This window comes from Meles meles, chromosome 15 (assembly GCF_922984935.1).
Source record: "Meles meles chromosome 15, mMelMel3.1 paternal haplotype, whole genome shotgun sequence".
Classification (NCBI taxonomy): Eukaryota; Metazoa; Chordata; class Mammalia; order Carnivora; family Mustelidae; genus Meles; species Meles meles.
The window spans coordinates 21,333,557-21,352,580 of NC_060080.1; the positions used below are offsets into that span (position 1 = coordinate 21,333,557).

Consider the following 19,024-nt stretch of genomic DNA (forward strand, 5'->3'; position numbering starts at 1 on the left):
GGAGTACCACCAGGGTCTTAACTCTGTCTTCGCTTATTTATTAAATACCAGCTTTTCCTGAAAAATGGGTAGAGGTTCGTTTTCCCTTTCCTCAAGGTTAGGGTAGACCATCCAGGGACTTACTGTATATTTAGCCGAGCTGGCTTGGAGCTACCAGTTGGACCCAGAGACGACAGCTTGGGTCTTCCTTCCGCCCCTTCCTTCCCTCACTACAAGTCCCAGGCCAGTGCTTGGCCCAGCAAACACCAGGGGCTCACATGAAGAGCCGCTGATGGACAGCAGTACCTCCGGGGTCTTGGGCATCCTCACATGTTTCTGGAGAGAGGACAAGCTCAACTCTGGAGCCTCTGTTAGGCAGACAAAAGGATGCAGGTGGCATGGCCTGGGCTGCAGATACCACTGTCCTGGACGGCCTCACGGATGGAGAAGGAAGGGCTCCCAGGACTCAGAGTCACCCAGGGCCGCAGCCAAGCTTTCGCTGGGCGGGACAGGCAGTGCGCATCAGTGTCCTGAGAAGCAACCCCCAACCGTGGATGCAGCTGGGGTGAGCAACGGGGTCCAGACCTCCACTCTGGTGTAGAAGATGGCAGTGTCCAGGCCCCCGACTCCCCAGGAGCAGGAGGGCTAAAGAAAACCTGGAAAGACAGTCTGGAGCAGCACGATGGTCATAACGATAAGCCCGACACACAGCAGGAGCAGCAGCCACACAGGAACACTCCCTGCACGAGGGAAAGGAAAGAAGTCAGAAGGCAAAGGGACTTCACAGTCCTAAGAACAGAAGCGTTCAAGAAGGGGGCAGATGGCTACAAACAATGCCCACAGCAGAACGGGCTGCTTGTTTGGGGGCAAGTTTCTGCTACAGTTTCTGCTACAGCTACAAGTTTTGGGGCGAGTTTCCGCTACAGCTAGAGGCAGGGTGGAACCGCCCACCCCAAGGACTCACTCCGCGATGGAAGCAGATGCAGCTGGCAACGACTATCCACAGCCACAGAGAACAGGGCAGTTTCATGGAACCCAAGCAGCTCTGGGCCACGACCCTTCTCAGGCAGAAAGGCCACATCCGTCACGACAATGCCATGAGCCTCCCTCACATAGTAGAGGCGCTGGAGACAAAAGAACTAGTGAGGGAAGGCCCAGGTGGAGATACTCCTTCTGGAAAACATGCTGCCTGTCCCCAGATGGCCTTCCCTCTTATGGGCTGGGCCAGACTCCTTCCCGCACCCTTAGACCGAAGCAGGCCTAGATGCTCCCCTGCCCCCCGCCCCGCTGAAGAGCACTCCGGGCTCTACACCTTACCTGGAGAGAGAAAGCTATGTAGATGGCAACAGAGCCAGTGACTGTGCCCAGACCTAGGAAGGTGCCCGATTCACTGCAACAAACCATCAAGTGGTCACTGCTCTGGAGGCCTGTGCAGCAACACTCACTAACAGTGGTCTTCAGAGCCTCAGACCCGACCCCCTCCCGAGCTCGCCCACACATCCCGCAACCAGTCAAGCCACCACCGCCTCACACCTGACACTAAGGCAAGAGATGACTTCATGGCCACAGGGCTTGGTCCGAAGGGGCAGGAAGGTGGAGCCATCCCAGGCTGTGAGGTAGCACGGTGGGGGCTGGCGCAGACGCTTGTGGGGTATCTGCACCGTGAAGAGTCGCAGCCTGGTGGGTTGGTCTGGAACCTGCCCAAACCTGGGGGGCCAGGCGAGAGGCCGTTCAGCTCCTGGGGCCTGCTCAGCCCTTCTCAGAGGTCTGTGCCCTCCTCTACCCTGGTCAGGCCTGGGGTAAAGCCCACCAAGACGGCAATCCTCCCCTGCTTCCCCCCAGTCTTTTCCCACTCCCCCACATCTAGGCTGTGCCTCTTTTAGCTACCCTCTGGGGTCTCACACCTGCAGGCCTGGTAGCGGTAAGGCGTGTTAGAAAAGGTGGGTCCGTTCTCTTGCCAGTGCAGCTGTGTCACCAGCTGATCCTTCTGCCACACGGAGGCCTTAAGGTCCCAGCCCACAGTTACCAACTAGTCAGGAATCAAGATTCCAAGGATGGACAGTTAGGGGATCCACTTACTGGACAAGCAGCATAATCACCTACTTTCTCCACCCTCTCACTTCCTCACCTTGCCATCAGGCCCCAGAGCCAGGTCCTCAATCTCTCCTTCGTGGGCTCTGAACTCCAGAACTTTCTCTAGGCTGGGTACCTGCGGCCAAACCACCAGCATGGTTACCCCCAAGTACCTGACCAGCCGCCATGATCCCCACCCATCTACTTTTCTGCCACCCAGTGCAGGCTTCACTCACAAGTTTCCCAGAACCCATGTTTGGTTTCTCACAATTCTGGCCTTGTTGGTATAGACACGGATCCTCTAAGCCCAAAACCACACCTTCCAGATACGAACGTAGCCATCTGTCCCTCCAGTGGCAAGCAGGGTGTTATCGTGGTTGAAGCATACAACTTTCTGAAACGGATCAGGGCTGAAGTCTGTCTGCACCGCTTGCAAATTCTCTACAGTGAGTTCTATCCCCTCCTGGTGGGTTTCAGCTCCAGACTTCTTCTCTACTGGAGCTGCCCCCTTCCTCTGTCGAGGCCCCTGCTCCTTGGAACCTGCAACACAAAGAGCCTGCCAGATTCCGGGCTTCTATAGTAAGTAGTACTGGTCTCCTCCCTAGTAGTGAACATCTGGCTTCTTGCCGGCTACCATAACCCACACTTCCAGCCCCACTTTTTTTTAGAAGCCAACATAAGTGATCTTTTTTTTTTTTAAAGGTTTTATTTATTTATTTGACAGAGAGAGATCACGAGTAGGCAGAGAGGCAGGCAGAGAGAGAGGGGCAAGCAGGCTCCCCACCGAGCAGAGAGACCGATATGGGGCTCAATCCCAGGACTCTGAGATCATGATCTGAGCCAAAGGCAGAGGCCTAACCCACTGAGCCACCCAGGCGCCCCCCCAACATAAGCGACCTTACTCATTTAACCCTTTCCCCAAAGCTAAAGAGGGAGCTTCTCACCTGCCTTCTCTGTCTTGGTTTTGCCCTTCTGCTGATGGGTCTGGAAGCGCAGGAGCTGACAGTGGGCATCCTGCCCTGCGGCAAGGATGTTACCAGCCAGCGCCAAGTTCATGGTAGCCCGTGTCTCTGTGTCATGCGAGTGTAGCAAAGAGGCACCCAGGCGCCCATTAATCTGCTCTAGCTGTAGAAAATGCTGTAGAAGAGAGAACCAAGATGAGCAAGATTTAGGGGGACCCAGGGAACACCTCAAGGGCAAACTTACATCCTATAGTCTAAAGCCCTACCTTTTTGGTTATTGCACTTTCTACTTTAAAAGGTTTTTTCCCAGCCTGCCTGCTTCTCTCCCTTTCTTTGTTTCTTTCAAACAACAGAAATCTGTACAGCAAGCAGGGTTGGGATTAATACCTCCAGTTTACAAAATAGTAGGGTGACTCTCAGAGGAGTGAAGAAACCTAGCCTAAAGGCCAAACGCAGCACTCCTGCCGCTGCTGGAGAGCAGTGGGAAAAGTCCTGTGGCCTCCCCAGAAAGACCACGATAAGACCCCCGGAGCTGCCCTTGAGGTCAAGCTGAAGCTTAAGTTCCTGCCTAAAGGGCACTGTGTATTGGTTTTACTCTACCTTGGGAGTTCCTGGTCAGTAAGTTCTTAGCTGAAACTCGCGCCCGGGCGCCGGAAAAGCCCAGCTTCCCACCGGGGGGAGAGGAAAGGTCTGAAGCCTGAGGTGCGGCCCTCCCCCAGACCCCCTACCCCCATCACCCCTGGCGTGACCCTGCCCCAGTGGCCCTGAGCTCTCACCACGCCATTCTTTATGCCCGTCTTGGCAGCGCCTCCTCCGCCTGCAGCGATAAGGAGCCCCGTGCTGGGGTCGACCTGAAGCGCATACAACGGGAACGGGGCCCGGTACAGCTCTGGCGCCCGACGCCGGCCCATCCTGCTCCCGGCGCGCTTCACTGTAAGTACCGCAGCACCCGGGACATGCCGCGCCCGCTTTCGACCCTTGTCTCGGCCGCTATTTAACTAGGTCCCGTGGCCGTCAGGAGACTTCCCGACTCCTCTCTCACACCCTCCGAGCTGCCAAAACTCTAACCCACAGATTCGCCAAAACGACACTCAAGGATCCGGACCTCAGCCCCACCCCCGTCCTAACCCGGTCCGGTTGTCGCGCAGCGCGCACGCGCACCTAGCTCGCGGCTCTCCTTGCGCAGGCGCAAGACCGCCAATACGCGTCAGCATTAGCCGGCCGGTGACCCGACACCCGCCCCAAGATTCCGTCCCCCTTGTGACGTCAGCCTCCACCATGTTTGTGGAGGTTGGGAAGACAGTCTCGGCGTCCAGGGTCTTGGTTGGTGTTTCCGGAGGAGGGGAGCTAATAAAAGCTAAGAAATGTTGGGATCCCTGGATGGCTCAGTGGTTAAGCATGTACCTTTGGTTCAGGTCATGATCTCGGGGTCGTAGGATCCAGCCCCGGGAAGCCTTCTTCTCCCTCTTCCCTGGCTTGTGCTTCCTCTCTTGCTGTCTCTATGTTAGATAGATAAATAAAATCTTTTAAAATAATTAAATAAATGAAGATTTTATTTAAAAAAAAATCTTTGGTTAGGCCTGTCCCCATTTCACGAGTGATACACAAGCCCAGCCCAGCCCTTTTATCACAGAGTGGAAGTGATTTGTTCCAGGTCACACACCTTGGAAAGTCAACATTTGGGAACACGAACGTGTCTTTGCCTTTTGATGAAGGCAGCGTGGACTTTAAAATAAAACTGGCTTTAAATCCTCAATCCACCACTTTCTGGTTTGAAGAAACTGCTATTTCACGGTTGAGAATTGGCCATTCTTGCAGCCCTGCACACTAGTCCTGCATTCAAGGGTTTGGAAGGGGCTGCACCCAGCTGACACCCTCAGACGGAGGCAACTTAGTTCCCAGGCAGGGCAGGTCTCTTTTCTGCCTGGCATTTCCATCTTTCTGAGGGGGCCCCTTGGGTTTCGGATCTTCAACATTAGATCCTTAATGTTTCTCTGCAAGTGAACCCTAGGAATGTCCGTCCCTTCAAGGAGACACCACCTGCTGCTCCCCTGGCTGCCTAAGTAAACAACCTTGTTAACCTAAGGCGCACCCAGAGGAAGGAGCCCAGTGGCTTCATCTTTGGGAATGCCATTATCTGTCCCACCAAATTAAATTAAATGTGTGAAGGGCCTCCCAGAGCCCTCTGCACATGTCAGGTGCTCAGGCCTTATGGATCCCATGCCCTCCTCAGATACATGGCACCTACTCTCCTAGCCACCCTGTTTCCTTTGACTGTCCCTCTCTCTTTGCTTAATTGTGGTCCCCAATAGGTTCAGCTACCCCCTGTGTCTGCTCAGCAGAACACTGAGGTGGTGGCAGGATTTTTCCTTTAGTGCCCACAGTTCTTGGTCACACCGTGTCTTCGAAGAATGAAGAGGTAGGCCAGACGAAGAGTGGTGGGCAGCAAAGCAAAGTTTATTGACTGATATTATAGAGATCCCGAAGAGGGAGGGGACCCGAGAGGGTTGCTGATTTGGCGGTTAAATCTAGGGGTTTTTGTGGGTGCGTTGGTGTGGGCTCTTTTAATCTAACACTCCATACGCCTGTCACACAATCAAGTTTTTTCCACACGCTCATCTACCTATCAGGTAACTGTTCGCGTGGGAAAGGGTGGAAGGCTCCTTCCAGGGTGGTGTTTCATCGTAGCCTCAGGGATCAAGAAGCGATGCGGCCGCTGCCTTAAGGCACGCTGTCCAGGAACAGGCTATTGGATCGAGCTCTTAGCTTAGATATCCCACTGGCTGTTGAGCTCTCCCCCCACCCCCCACTATAGGTCTGGGTTATGACACTCAAGGCCATTCCTTTACTTTCTGTCACATACAAGTTTTAAATCCTCCCAGTGGGAAGACTTAAAGCTGGGCCACTGAGTAAAGCCTAGAATAACAGGATGGGGTCTTTTTCCTTTTAAGGGTAGTTTTCTCTTAGGAGGACGGACAGGGAGTGAGGGAGCGCTTACCCTGCCTGCCTTTCTTCTAACTATCCTCCATCAATGTGGGAAACAAAGGCGAAAGAAAAATTATATTTCTTTAGAATTTAGCCCTTTGACAACTCCTTGAGACAGGCGGTGACCTTCCTCTAGACACTCAACTGCCTCAATGTTAATACTTAGCTAGAGGCAAAAGGCAACATTAGCTTAACATTATGTCAACCTCTAGAATCCTGTAAGTCTCCTTCAACATATAAAAATTCCTTTGGCAACGTCTTTCATCTCTACCCCCAAGATACATGTTAGCAATCACCCCCCAAGCATTTGGCCCACTGATATACATCTGAAGGGTCTCATGACTAACGTTTTATTATACAGTAAGAAACGACCTTTTCCCAACAATAGCTAGCCCCTTCGAGGTCCTGGAAACCTTGCTTCCAAAATTCCTTAGAGACTCACACTTTATCTAACCTCCTCCCAACTTGAAAGTATATATAACCAGCCACTCCTCACAACTCTAGTGCAGCTTTTTCTGCCCTTGGGTCCTGCCCCCCCCTTTAAAGATTTTATTTATCTGACAGAATGGGAACACAAGTAGGGGTGTGGGAGAGGGAGAAGCAGGCTTCCCGCCGAGCAGGGAGCCTGATGCGGGCGGGACTGGATCCCAGGACCCTGGGATAATGACCTGAGCCCAAGGCAGCCGCCTAACTGACTGAGCCGCCCAGGCAGCCCTCTGTCCCCATGCTTTAATGAAACCACCTTCTGGGGCGCTCTCTCTGTTAAATATTTTTTAAAAAATCACTTCTTTAAAAAAACAAACACCTTTTTGCGCCAAAGACGACTCAAATTCTTTCTTGACTGTTCTCTCCAAACCCCGACATTTCCTCATCAGACACTAACACACGTTTGCAGGGTCAGGCTTTTATTGACACGCTAGAGGCTGAATGGGGTCTAAGATGCCCTTCATCCTCTTCAGCCAGGAGAGAGCAGACTCCATAAAGGGCTCCCAGGGTTCAAGGTTGGAGAACACACCTGACCTCCTGCCAGCCAGCCCTTCAGGGTATCTCGGGGACCCCCCAACATCTGGGGCCTGGTGGGGACAGCGGGGTTCAGAGGAGATACTCCAGAGCGCCTCCTCGGCTCTGGAACTAGGCTGGTGACTTTCAGAGAATGGGTTCTGGAGAGACTGGCCTCTTGGGCGCAGAGGAAGGCCTGGGTTTCGGGCAGACGGTGGCCTGTTTGGGTGCCTGACGTAGAGGCCCCGAAAAGCACGTAGAGTTTGGTGACTGAAGGCCTGAAGATCTGAGGCTGGCGGTCTGGGAGGGTGTGCCCCGGGCTGGACCTGCCTGCGCCTGAGCCACCGGTGCTTGAGGGGCCGGAGCCGGGGACGCCTGGGTTTGATGTCCATGGGCCTGAGCAGCCTTGCCCTGAGGCCCTGCTGCCTTTGGCCTTCTTTCGGGCAACAGGTGCAGGGCCCTGGCCTCGCCCTGAGTCAGGCGGAGGGCAAAACCAATGCCTAGGCGGAGTGGTCCGGATTCCTGGCCTTGCGCACAGGGCTGTAGCTGGAGGAAGGCAAGGAGCCGGGGGCCAGTCCTGTACCTGGGGATGGGGCATGAGGGGCTGCGGGGCTTGAGGCACACCAGGCATATGGGATAGTGTACGACAGGGGCCTGGCCACTTCTGCCCAGCCACATACGCTGCAAAAGCAGTATCTCCAGGTCGCGAGCAATGCGGCGGCGCCCCAGACGGGCCACCAGGACCTCGGCCAGGGCTCCTGCATCCCTGAACTCCGCAGGGTCCTTTTCGCTTGGCACACATTCCCCCACCAGCCCAGGGGACCTGGTGTCCCCGTACTGATCACAGGGCCACGTCTGCCTGTTTGAGCGGACCCCGCCAGAAGGTAGGCTGGGGGACGGGGAAGTGACAGGGGAGCCAGGGCTGCCTCCTGGGGGTGAGGGAGACTGACAATGAGTGTGGGGGAGAGAGGCGCTCTGGGGCTGAGAGGGAGAGGAGGAATGGATGTGAGCCTGGGACTGGGATAGCCTCTGGTGGGAGGCAGAAGAAGAGGGTCGGGGGGAGGGAGAGGGGTGACTCTGATGGAAGAAGCTAAGGGAACCTGGGACAGAGGAAGACCAAGGGTGTAGGATAAAGTCAGAATTTGCGTAAGAAGAGTAGAAACGGAAACCAGGATTGTGGGACTGTGGGGTCCCCTGGGAGCAAGAGGAGGAGGAGAGAGGGGGCCTTAGCTGGGGAGGCAGAGGCTGCGGGTGGCTGGGTGGGGAGTCCACAAGTTGCGAGGGGCCCAGCGGGGGGCGCGCAGGGGCCTCTGAGTTCCCTAGCAGCACCTGGTCCTTATTTTGAGGCACCATTGCCTTGAGTTCAGAAGGGATGGTGGGGGGGTGCCTCAAGACCAGAGAGGAGAGACCTGGCAGAGTCAGGGCCGGTGTCTCTGAGGCCAGAGCTGGCTGAGAAGTCAGGGCCTTCTGTGTGCAAGTGTGGCTCCAGCCCGGTGTTGGTGCAGCTGAGTGTGCGGGCCGGAGCTTGGGTCTGAACTTGGCCTCTCACTTTGCAGTCAGCCATCGGTGAGGGATATGGAGGGATGCAGAGCCAGAGCTGCCTCTTGTTCGCTGAGGATCTGCAGCAGTCATCTGGGTGGGCCAGGGAAGAAGACACAGCCCATCGGACCTGTAGAGAAAGAAACAGAATCGAAGATATTGGGAGAATCGGTCCACTTCTGGCTCTGAAGAAAATGATTTACCAAGACTCTAAATCCGCGTCACCTTTGGGGTCAGAAGAGCTGGCAAAATGCTCCGGGGAAGGTGAGAGATGAGGAGGAAAAGGATGGGGGTGGGGAGGTAGAATGGAGTTGGAGGAGCGGGCTCGAGGATGGCGGCGGAGACAGGACTAGAAATTGGGGTGTTCTGGTGCTACGAGCTCTTACCAGCGAGGGTTCCTCTGAGCTGGGTTTCACAAAGCACTTCAGCAATGAGGAACCTGGGAGAGAAGAAGCGTCACCAAATGGTGGATACACGCCCTCTGTCCACAGCATGTCATCCTAAACTCACTCTGACCCGGGTTTCTGTCTGAACCTTGCCCTCGCTGGTCCTGCAGCCAGGAGCAGGTCTTCCGTCACCGATTTTTGCTCCCCTAACTCTGAGTCAGCGATTCTGCCGGCATCCTCATTTCCTGCCCCTCCGGTTTCCCTGACTCCTTGTCACCCCTGATGCTGATGTCCTCTGGCCCTGCCGGGCCCTCAGCACGCCCAGCAGGAGAAGCAGAAGCAGCAGGAGCAACAGTGCGCCTGGCGGCTGAAAACTTCTGGGAGACTGAACTTTGTCTAAGGGACGGCGTTGCCGCCCCCCTTGGGCGTTATGAGCCCCATTCCCTGGGGGCAGCTCTCCCTGGCACCTAGTGCCGATGTCATAAAGGTCAGGTGCTGACATAATGCGCTCTCCGCCTCAAGGCTCTAGAACCTTCTTTCAGAGATCATCCGAAGGCTGGCCCTTGACAAAACTAAAGCAGACCTAATTCCTTGGGGCACTCAGTCTCCCCGTCAGGGCCTAATCTTCCCCTCCTCCCTGCCCCTATATTTCACAGTTCCCACCGCCTCCTACATCGGGGGTTCCCGCCAACCATACGGCCTCTCTCAGCTGGCCTTTCTCTTCAAGGTCCTCTTTCCTTTCGCTTTCTGAGCAGTGGCTCACGTTCTATACCATTTCCACCCTTGGGCTGCACTTCTAGGTTTTAATATTTTATTTATTTGATAGAGAGAGATATCACAAGTAGGCAGAGAGGCAGGCAGAGAGACAGGGAAGAAGCAGGCTCCCCGCTGAACAGAGAGCCCGATGCGGGGCTTGATCCCAGGACCCTGAGATCATGACCTGAGCTGAAGGCAGAGGCTTTAACCCACTGAGCCACCCAGGCGCCCTGCACTTCTAGGTTTTAATAACTATTTTCTCAACAGCTTTAGGGAGTAAAATTCACATACCATACCGTACCATCCACCCATTTAAAGTGTAAATTCACTGCTTTCCAGTTTACTCACAGGTTAAGTGCAACTATTATATCTAAGCATGTTCTTCTTTATGATGGCGTCTATAGACAGATAAATGATATAGCTATATCCTATTGGTGTCTTTCCAAAAACGTGTCCATTTCATTTAAGTTGTCTATTCTTAGTGACATACGGTTGTGTTTATTTATGTATAGTGATCGATAAATAGATAGAGATTGATTACAAGAAATTGGATCCTGGGGCACCTGGGTGGCTCAGTGGGTTAAGCCTCAGCCTTTGCCTCAGGTTATGATCTCAGGGTCCTGGGATTGAGCCCTGCATCAGGCTCTCTGCTCAGCCGGGAGCCTCCTCCCTCCTCCTCTGCCTGCCTCTCTGCCTACTTCTGATCTCTCTCTCTGTCAAATAAATAAATAAAATCCTTAAACAAATTTTTTAAAAAATTAAAAAACAAACAAAAAAAGAAATTGGATCCTGTGTGTATGGGGCTGCCAAGTCCGAAGGTCTGCAGTTAGCACGCTAGATACCTGGAGAGCTAAGGGCATCGTTCCGGCCCAAGTCCAAAGGCCCGAGAACCAGGAGAGTCGATGGTGTCAGTTCCAGTGCAAATCTGAGTCCAAAGGCAAGAGAAAACTGGTGCCCCAGCTTGAAGATAATCAGGCAGCGAGAGTGAAGTCTCCCTTACTCTGCCTTTTTGGTTCTATTCAGGCCTTCCATGACTGGATGAGGCTTGCCCACGTTAGGGAGGCAAGTTGCTTCACTCAGTTTACCAATTCAGATATTAATCTCCTCCAGAAACACCCTCACAGACACACCCAAAATAATGTTTAACTAAATATATGACCCCCCCATGGCCCAGTCAAGTTAACTTAAAATTAGCCATCACAATATGTGACTGAAAGATGAGATGCCTTTCCAAGGAGCTATGATTCCTATATTAAAGGAGGCGGTGCCCATTATCGACATTTCTGTCGGGGCGCCTGGGTGGCTCAGTCAGTTAAGTGTCTGCCTTCAGCTCAGGTCGTGATCTCAGGGTCCTGGGACTGAGCCCCACATCGGGCTCTCTGCTCAATGGGAGTCTGCTTGTCCCTCTGCCTCTCCTCCCGGTACCCCCTTGTGCTCTCTCTCTCTCAAATAAATGAATTCTTAAAAATACATATTTCTAATTGTCTTTTGTTTTTCTTCAGGTGCCCTGGAGGTTTTTTCACTCCAGGGCAAGTCGTAATAAACTTAGGAATGAGTAAGAGTCATGGTTTGTATAAAGTGAGAGAAGGGCACTTATGAAAATGTAGGTGGTGGGAAAGGAAAACCAGGCAAAATCTCGGGCACATCAGCTTTAGGGAGGAGGAAATAGGTAAGTTGAGATAAAGCCATAGGGACTGATGGGTTTCCTGGGACATGAGACTTTTAGTACTAAAACCAATACAGAGGATGCCTGGGTGGCTCAGTGGGCTAAAACCTCTGCCTTCAGCTCAGGTCATGATCTCAGGGTCCTGGGATTGAGCCTTCAGCTCAGGTCATGATCTCATGGTCCTGGGATCCAACCCTGCATCGGACTCTCTGCTCATCAAGGAGCCTGCTTCCTCCTCTCTCTCTCTTCCTGCCTCTCTGCCTACTTGTGATCTCCATCTGTTAAATAAATAAATAAATATTTTTTAAAAAATTAATTAAAAAATTAAAAAAAAAAAAAACCCAAGGCAGTTCTGGATAAACTGGGACAGTTGGTCACTCTAGAACTTGGGTCCTCTTAGAAAATACTCATGTTCCCCTAGGGGTATGAGGACCCCAACTGGAAGATTGCTGTTCAAACAAAAATTTCTATAATAACTTCAATTTACACTACCAATCTCTCCCTTAGTTTGTGTTAATTACTCTATGCTTAGTAAAATTTTAGGGACCAGGTGAGTAGAGGTTCTCTAGGCCCTTGGCGTCCAAGTTGGAAATGTGCGATCCTAATGAACTTGTTTCAGTTGGCCAGTTGTTTCCCGTTACAGATATTATCTACCACACTCTTCCCACGTCCACTTCTCCAATCCTAGGCGAGAGCACTCTGTTTTCTTTCCTTCAAATGCTATACAGCATGCTCTTTCCAGAAATCTGCACGTGTTTCTTAAGAGGGTAGATGAATGAATGGGTAAATTGAAAATTACCCCGGAAAATCTGACCTTGGCACTTTTTTCTTTTCTTTTCTATTTGAGTTGTACCTATGATACAGTCGGAAGGGACTGTTTGCGGAAGTACCTTGAGCATTCATGGAGAAATCATCCTTATAAGAGAGGTGTCAGATACCTGCAGATTGGTAAGTATTTAAAAAGGGGGAAAGAGAGCACCTGGGTGACTCAGTCAATAAGCGTCTGCCTTAGGCTCAGGTCATGGTCCCAGCTCTGCAGGATCCAGCCCGCATGGGTCTCTCTGCTCAGCGGGAAGCCTGCTTCTCCCTCTCCCACTCCCCCTGATTGTGTTCCCTCTCTCGCTGTCTCTCTCTTTCTCTGTGTCAAATAAGTAAAATCTTTAAAAACAAACAAACAAACAAAACAAAACAAAACAAAAAACAAAGGAGGGAAGGAAAAACAAATTCTAGGATCTCCAATCAGTTTCCAGTTGCTTGCTAGGACAATTTTCAACTGGATTATTTAACAGAATGCAAGTGAGCTCTTAGAAAGGAAACTGATGATCACAAGGGCCAGAGTTGGTCCAAGGAAAGTAAATTGTAAAGTACTTGGTTCAAGTAAATTCAAGGCCATCTGGAAGGGGCATGTCAGCTATGTCACTGGGGAAAACAATTACATCGGACTTTTACTTTCCAGGGTGACCAATGTACTCCTGACCATGCCAACTAAAACACAACAGCCTAAACTAAGTGCTAGGATGCGAATTTTTAAAAAGTAGCTCACCCAAACAGGAAATAATTTACATATTCTCTCTCTATAGTCTAGGTATTCGGGAAGACAAACATGTGATCAGAATCCCCATCATTGATTTACCTTGAGAAACCAGAGTCGCAGGGACTGGCTTACTGCTTTCAATATCATCAGTATTCCCAAATCATGGAGCTAGACCTGCCGGGGAGTCGGGACGCTGTTTGATGCTTGGTCTCAGAAGAAGGGGAGTTGAGTGAATTAATGAATTAATTGCCTAATGGAACCAAGCTAAGAAAGTTAGCTTTTCTATCTTTTCTATACAGTGCAGGGGTGAGTATGACTGGATTTGCTTCTATGACCCTTCTTTTCTTACTCTTCCAAAATGGACTGACACATTCTTGCAAACCAGCTACTAAGGAGACTTGCTAGATAGGCACTGAAATCTATATGCCTATGCTCAGACTCGCTGTGCGCTGCCTTTGCAGTTCCTCAATGCAGTGTGCCTTATCTCCAAGTGCTTGTAGGGACCTAAATAGAGTCCTTAAGTACTTACTTACCACATGGATTTTCCCACATCACTTTTATTTCCTACTTTGTAAATGACTTTTATACCTTGGGAATTGTAATAATCCCTATGTATTTTTTTTAAGTTTATTTAATCGGGGCGCCTGGAGGGCTCAGTCGGTTGAGCGTCAGACTCCTAATCTTGGCTCTGGTTCTCATCTCAGGGTCGTGGGATCCAGCTCCACACTGAGCATGGAGTCTGTTGGAGATTATCTCTCTCTCTCTCCCTCTCCTTCTGCCCTTCCTCTGCTCTCTCTCTCTAATAAATAAATAAAATTTTAAAAATAAAAAATAAAAATTTATTTATTTAAGTAATCTCTACACCCCACATGGGGCTCGAACTCACATCCCCGAGATTAAGAGCTGCATGCTCTTCTGACTGTGCCAGCCAGGTGCCCCTCCCTGTGGATTTTGATTTCATCAAGTCTTTGACTAAGTATGGTGGTGGAAAAATGTGAGTCAACCATTTGAACCTCTAGTGCTTTTTGTCTTTTATCTCTTAGTGTTCTTTGAAGTATACAAATAATACACAATAAATTCCACTGTACAAATCCAAACAGAGGCGCTTTGGTGGCTATAGGTTAAGTGTCTGCCTTCAGCTTGGGTCATGATCCCGGGGTCCTGGAACCAAGCTCTGCCTCAGTCTCCCTGCTCAGCTGGGGTCGGGCTTGTTCCTCTCCCTCTGCCCTTGTTCCTCACTCGTGCTCTCTCTTGCTCTCTCGCATGTGCTCTCTCCCTCGCAAATAAATAAAACCTTTATTTAAAAATCCAAACAAGGGGCGCCTGGGTGGCTCAGTGGGTTGAAGCCTCTGCCTTCGGCTCGGGTCATGATCTCAGGGTCCTGGGATGGAGCCCCGCATCAGGCTCTCTGCTCTGCAGGGAGCCTGCTTCCCCCCCTCTCTCTGCCTGCCTCTCTGCCTACTTGTGATCTCTGTCTGTCAAATAAATAAATAAATATTTTTTAAAGATAAAAATCCAGACAATATAGAAGTATAGAGGTAAAATTTTAAAATTAGCCTTGACAGTCTTCCTATTTTTACTCTTTCCTGTTTGTCCTGTATTTTGCATATATCCAGTATCTTGAGTTTATTGACCATCATTCAGTATTTTGGCTTAGGTATCTCTATGTGATCTATCAGTTACTAAAAGGGGTGTGTAAAGATCGACTCTAATTGGTTCATCTGTTCCTGCATTTCTGTGTGTTGTCACTTGATATATTTTTGAGGCTGTGTTACTAGATGCAATAATATGCTTATGATGATTGTCTTCTTGTTCCATTGTTCCTCTTATGTTTAGTAAAACCCAATGAACTGTAAGTTCAACCAATCCAGCCAAGCGCTCTTCTCAAGAAGTTGGAAGAATGAACACTGGGGGAGAAGTGAAGAATGAGAAGGAAGAATATAAAAATGAGGTTAAAAATAAATGAAATCGACACTTAAAAAAATACTAAAGAGTCACACTCATCCGGATGCAACCACAAAGCAGAGACTAGAAAATAACAAGTGTTGGCAAGGATGTGGAGAAACTGGAACCCCTGTGCACTGCTGGCGGGAATGTACAACGGTAGAGCCACTATGGGAAACAGTGCAGCAGTTCCTCGAAAAATTACAAATAGAATTATCACGAGACGCAGCAATTCCACTTCCGGGTAGGTCCCCAAAAGAACCGAAAGCAGGGTTTTGAAGAGATACCTGTATCCCTGTGTTCACAGCAGCATTATTCACAGTAGCTAAAAGGTAGGAACAACCAAAATGTCCATTGACCAATGAAGGGACAAACAAAATGTGTATATATTTACAATGGAGTATTATTCAGCCTTAAAAAGGAGGGAAATTCTGACACAGGCTGCAACATGGATGAACCTTGTGGCTGCACTAAGTGAATAAACCAGTCCCGAGGTACCTGGGTGGACTCAATGGGTTAAAGCCTCTGCCTTCAGCTCAGGTCATGATCCCAGAGTCCTGGGATTGAGCCCCACATCGGGCTATCTGCTCAGTGGGGAGCCTGCCTCCCCTTCTCTGTCTGCCTGCGTCTCTGCTTACTTGTGTCCTCTGTCTGTCAAATAAATAAATAAAATGTATTTAAAAAAGAGAAATAAACCAGTCCCAAAGGACAAATACTGTAAGAGTCTACTCATATGAGGTGCTTAGAATAGTCAAATTCATAGAGGCAGACAGTTGAACAGTGGTTGCCAGGTGCAGGGGTTGGTTAGGGAGAATTGGAAGTTATTGTTTAATGAGTAAAGATTTTCAATTTGGGGGCACCTCGGTGCCTCAGTTAGTTAAGCATCTGCCTTTGGCTCAGGTCATGATCCCGGGGTCTTGGGATCAAGCCCCACGTCAGGCTCCCTGCTCAGCGGGGAGTCTACTTCTCTCTCTGCCTCTCCCCTGACCCTCGCTCATGCTCTCTCTTTCTCTTACTTTCTCTCTCTAATTTAAATAACTAAATCTAAAAAAAATTTCAGTTTTGCGGGATGACAAATGTTCTGTGAATGGATGACAGTCATGTATGCACAACAGTGTGAAGGTACTTAATACCACTGAACTGTATACTTGAAATGCTTAAAATGGCACACATGTCACAATTTCTCATAAATAATTTTTTTTAAATATAGAGAGTATTGAAAAAAAGACAGTCTGGTCCTTGAAAAGATAGATAAGCTAAGCATAGGTCTGGGAACACTTATTAAGAACAAAAAGAGAAGGGTGCCTGGGTGGCTCAGTGGGTTAAGCCTCTGCCTTTAGCTCAGGTCATGATCTCAGGGTCATGATCGCAGGGTCCTGGGATGGAGCCCGGCATCGGGCTCTCTGCTCAGCGGGGAGCCTTCTTTCCCTTCTCTCTCTCTCTGCCTACTTGTGATCTCTGTCAAATAAATAAATAAAATATTTTTTAAAAAAAAGAACAGAAAGAGAATTGGGTGCAAATAAAATACAGAACAAAAATTTTAAAAAGAAAGTATCTAGAGATATAATGGAGAATTAAAAATGAAAAATGAGGGATCCCATAGCAGTAGTGAAACTTCTAGGGCGCTTCTGTACCACTAGAGGGACTAGGAGAGGTGTGAGTGAAGAAGGCTGCTCTCGCTCCCTCCCACTGGCCTCACTGCCTGGCAGAAGGATCTTGAGCTTGCCAAGCACTTCTTTTTCAAAAGGACTCCAATCGGTATCCAAGAGGTCATTGTTCCAAGTGTAAATTATAGCTCCTGGGAGATGGGGCTCAGGTTTTGAGGGGAAGGTGATCCTCCTGTACAGCCACTCCTCTCTATACCTTCCTGAGAGCCAGTCCCACCCAAACAAGACTGTGCCTGGGCTCCTGCACAGCCTGCGATAGAGGGGGCTGATGGCACTGTGCTGAAACAAGTCCCAGGAAGAGGAGAACCTGTCATCAGCACTAGAGGCCAAGGGAGAACCCATGAGGCCCAACTTTCATGAATTAGGCTAGATCCCCGGACTGTGCCTGTGTTCAACCCGAGAACTAGAGGTCCCAGACCAACTTCAAAAACCAATACATGGGAGCGCCTGGGTGGCTCAGTGGATTGAGGCCTCTGCCTTCGGCTCGGGTCACGATCTCAGGGTCCTGGGATCGAGCCCCATATTGGGCTCTCTGCTCAACAGGGAGCCTGCTTCCCCCTTTCTCTCTGCCTGCCTCTCTGCCTACTTGTGCTCTCTCTCTCTGTCAAATAAATAAAAATTTAAAAAAATACATGGTAGAGAAGCTGGGCCTTCACCCATGTGCTGCCCGCGTGCTCCATGAAGCCCACTCAGACCAGTGTGCCAGGACCCGCCCTGCTGTGTCCATGGCCCGGCCGCTGGAGATGAAGCATGCAGCAGCGACAAAGTTCTAAGTCACAGAGCCGCCCACACACCTGCATCTAGGTAGTGCCGTGCCGCAGAGATAGCCCCGCATGGCATGGACCTGAGCCGTGCCCTGGAGACGAGCTTTGCCATGCAGAAACCCATTGCCCTGAAGATCAGCTTGAAGATGACAGAGTGCTAGAAATGGCCTCTGCACCTTCTGGTCTGGGAAGCGTCTGCCCACCTTGTACACCAGTCTCACTCTCTCCTGGTTCACCACTTGGGGCTTTGTGGACACTGTTTTTCACTGTGTACGTTTTCCTTCATAGATCACATCCCTGCTGTGGACGCAACACCGATGTGATAGCCTGAGAGTCCCCAGTTCATCTGACCATGACCTTGCGGTCCGTCTGAGGACTGAGCTCCCTGAGTGTGTCCTAGTCACCTAACTCTGAAAAGGCTCTTGCTAAAAGAAGATGTCTTTCCACATGGCTGTGAGTGTGGCTTTAATACTTTCTTCCTTCCTACGCTGTGTCCTACCAAGGCTCAGAAAAGTTGGAGTCAGATCTCCCTCTTTCTCTGATAGGTAAGTGCCTCCGGAAGGAAAGTGATGATGCCCGTTTACCATCTGGCAAGGGTTTCCTTGGATTCCCCTAGAAGTCTGACTTTGGCTCTGACCTGATTGAGTTTCAGATGGAAGCTTCTGGGAGAGGTCTGCCTTAGCAACAACTTAATGAACTCTGAGAAAGAATATTGAACTGAAAGCCTGGGAATACCCACCATTCATTCCATGGGCCACCCTTCATCTCACAGATGGTCAGAATGCAAGAAACTCTGGACTGCCCAATGAGCTCCCTAGAGTTTTCTTGGGTAACTCTTTGAACTTGGTCTGAGGATCTTGGGATGGGAGCCCCAGCTGACTTTTAACTCATCACTGAAATTTTGGCATCTAATACCATCAGGGTAGCTATATACACATATATGGGAGGACAAAAGACAGTCCTGTTATGTCTGAAAAACACCTTTTTGCTCTATCCTTCAAAATGCCATTCTTCTGTCCTAAGGTCCTGATGGGCAGTTCTCTCAAGATTAGAATGATGTCGGCCCCCAAATGGACTGTGTTTCCCATAAACATGTTTGTTCTTCTTCTCCTCCTTCTCCTTCTTCCCTGCATCGTCTTTTGAGAGAGAGAGAGAGAGAGAACACGTGAGCAGGGGTGGGGATTGGGCAGGGAGAGAGGGAGAAGAAGAATCTTAACTGGTTCCATGCTCAGCAGGAAGCCCAGCTTGGGGTTAAATCTCATGACTCTGAAATCATGACCTGAGCCAAAATCGAGAGTTGGACACTAGGGATGCCTGGGTGGCTCAGTGGGTTAAAGCCTCTGCCTTCGGCGCAGGTCATGATCCCAAGGTCCTGGGATTGAGCCCCTCATCTGGCTTTCTGCTCAGCGGGGAGCCTGCTTCCCCCGCTCTCTCTCTGCCTCTCCCTCTGCCTACTTGTGATCTCTGTCTGTCAAATAAATAGATAAAATCTTAAAAAAAAAAAGAGTCAGAACTCAACTGACTGAGCCACCCAGGTGCCCCCAAATCAGTCTTCATCTTGCCAGTCCAGCCACAGAACTGCTGGCCTGTTAGAGTTACTGGAACTTTGGGCTTTTACCAGAGATCCAAGGCCATACCCCTTTTGTGGGCCAAGTTTTGTTCCTGGGCAAACTGCCTGGCCATTCTCAGAGTTCTACACTCTTTTTCTCAAGGCTGAGAAATGCCTAGGTGTTTGACAGAAAATTTCTGCAGGATAGGACTTCTGCTTTT

General features: G+C 50.3%; 2 protein-coding genes across 3 annotated transcripts; both read right to left on the reverse strand.

Moving 5' to 3' along the window:
- Positions 1 to 17: 17 nt before the first annotated feature.
- On the reverse strand, positions 18 to 4,150 carry PREB (prolactin regulatory element binding). Of its 2 annotated transcripts, XM_045979988.1 has the most exons (9): positions 3,791 to 4,150; positions 2,997 to 3,189; positions 2,372 to 2,592; positions 2,108 to 2,188; positions 1,884 to 2,008; positions 1,513 to 1,686; positions 1,297 to 1,369; positions 944 to 1,103; positions 18 to 719 (listed from the first exon to the last, which is right to left on the reverse strand). In XM_045979988.1, the coding sequence occupies exons 1-9, from the start codon at positions 3,923 to 3,925 to the stop codon at positions 625 to 627; spliced, it is 1,257 nt and encodes a 418-aa protein (XP_045835944.1). In that variant the 5' UTR covers positions 3,926 to 4,150; the 3' UTR covers positions 18 to 624. The 2 variants fall into 2 exon arrangements, with proteins under 2 accessions (XP_045835944.1, XP_045835945.1); XM_045979989.1 differs by lacking the exon at positions 944 to 1,103 and having other exon boundaries at positions 666 to 719.
- A 2,838-nt stretch (positions 4,151 to 6,988) lies between these two features.
- On the reverse strand, positions 6,989 to 9,104 carry PRR30 (proline rich 30). Its single transcript, XM_045979634.1, has 2 exons — positions 8,924 to 9,104; positions 6,989 to 8,667 (listed from the first exon to the last, which is right to left on the reverse strand). Exon 2 carries the CDS (start codon positions 8,349 to 8,351, stop codon positions 7,146 to 7,148), a length of 1,206 nt encoding a protein of 401 aa, XP_045835590.1. The 5' UTR covers positions 8,352 to 8,667; positions 8,924 to 9,104; the 3' UTR covers positions 6,989 to 7,145.
- Between the last annotated feature and the right edge of the window lie 9,920 nt (positions 9,105 to 19,024).

Bases quoted from the DNA above. Each gene is read 5' to 3' on its own strand.
- PREB (XM_045979988.1), bottom strand. From the start codon at position 3,925: ATGGGCCGGCGTCGGGCGCCAGAGCTGTACCGGGCCCCGTTCCCGTTG. The intron at 1,370-1,512 runs GTGTGAGGCGGT...GGTTTGTTGCAG, and splicing joins ATCTCTTGCCTTAGTGTCAG to TGAATCGGGCACCTTCCTAG. The intron at 1,104-1,296 runs GTAAGGTGTAGA...TTTTGTCTCCAG, and splicing joins ACATAGCTTTCTCTCTCCAG to CGCCTCTACTATGTGAGGGA.
- PRR30 (XM_045979634.1), bottom strand. From the start codon at position 8,351: ATGGTGCCTCAAAATAAGGACCAGGTGCTGCTAGGGAACTCAGAGGCC.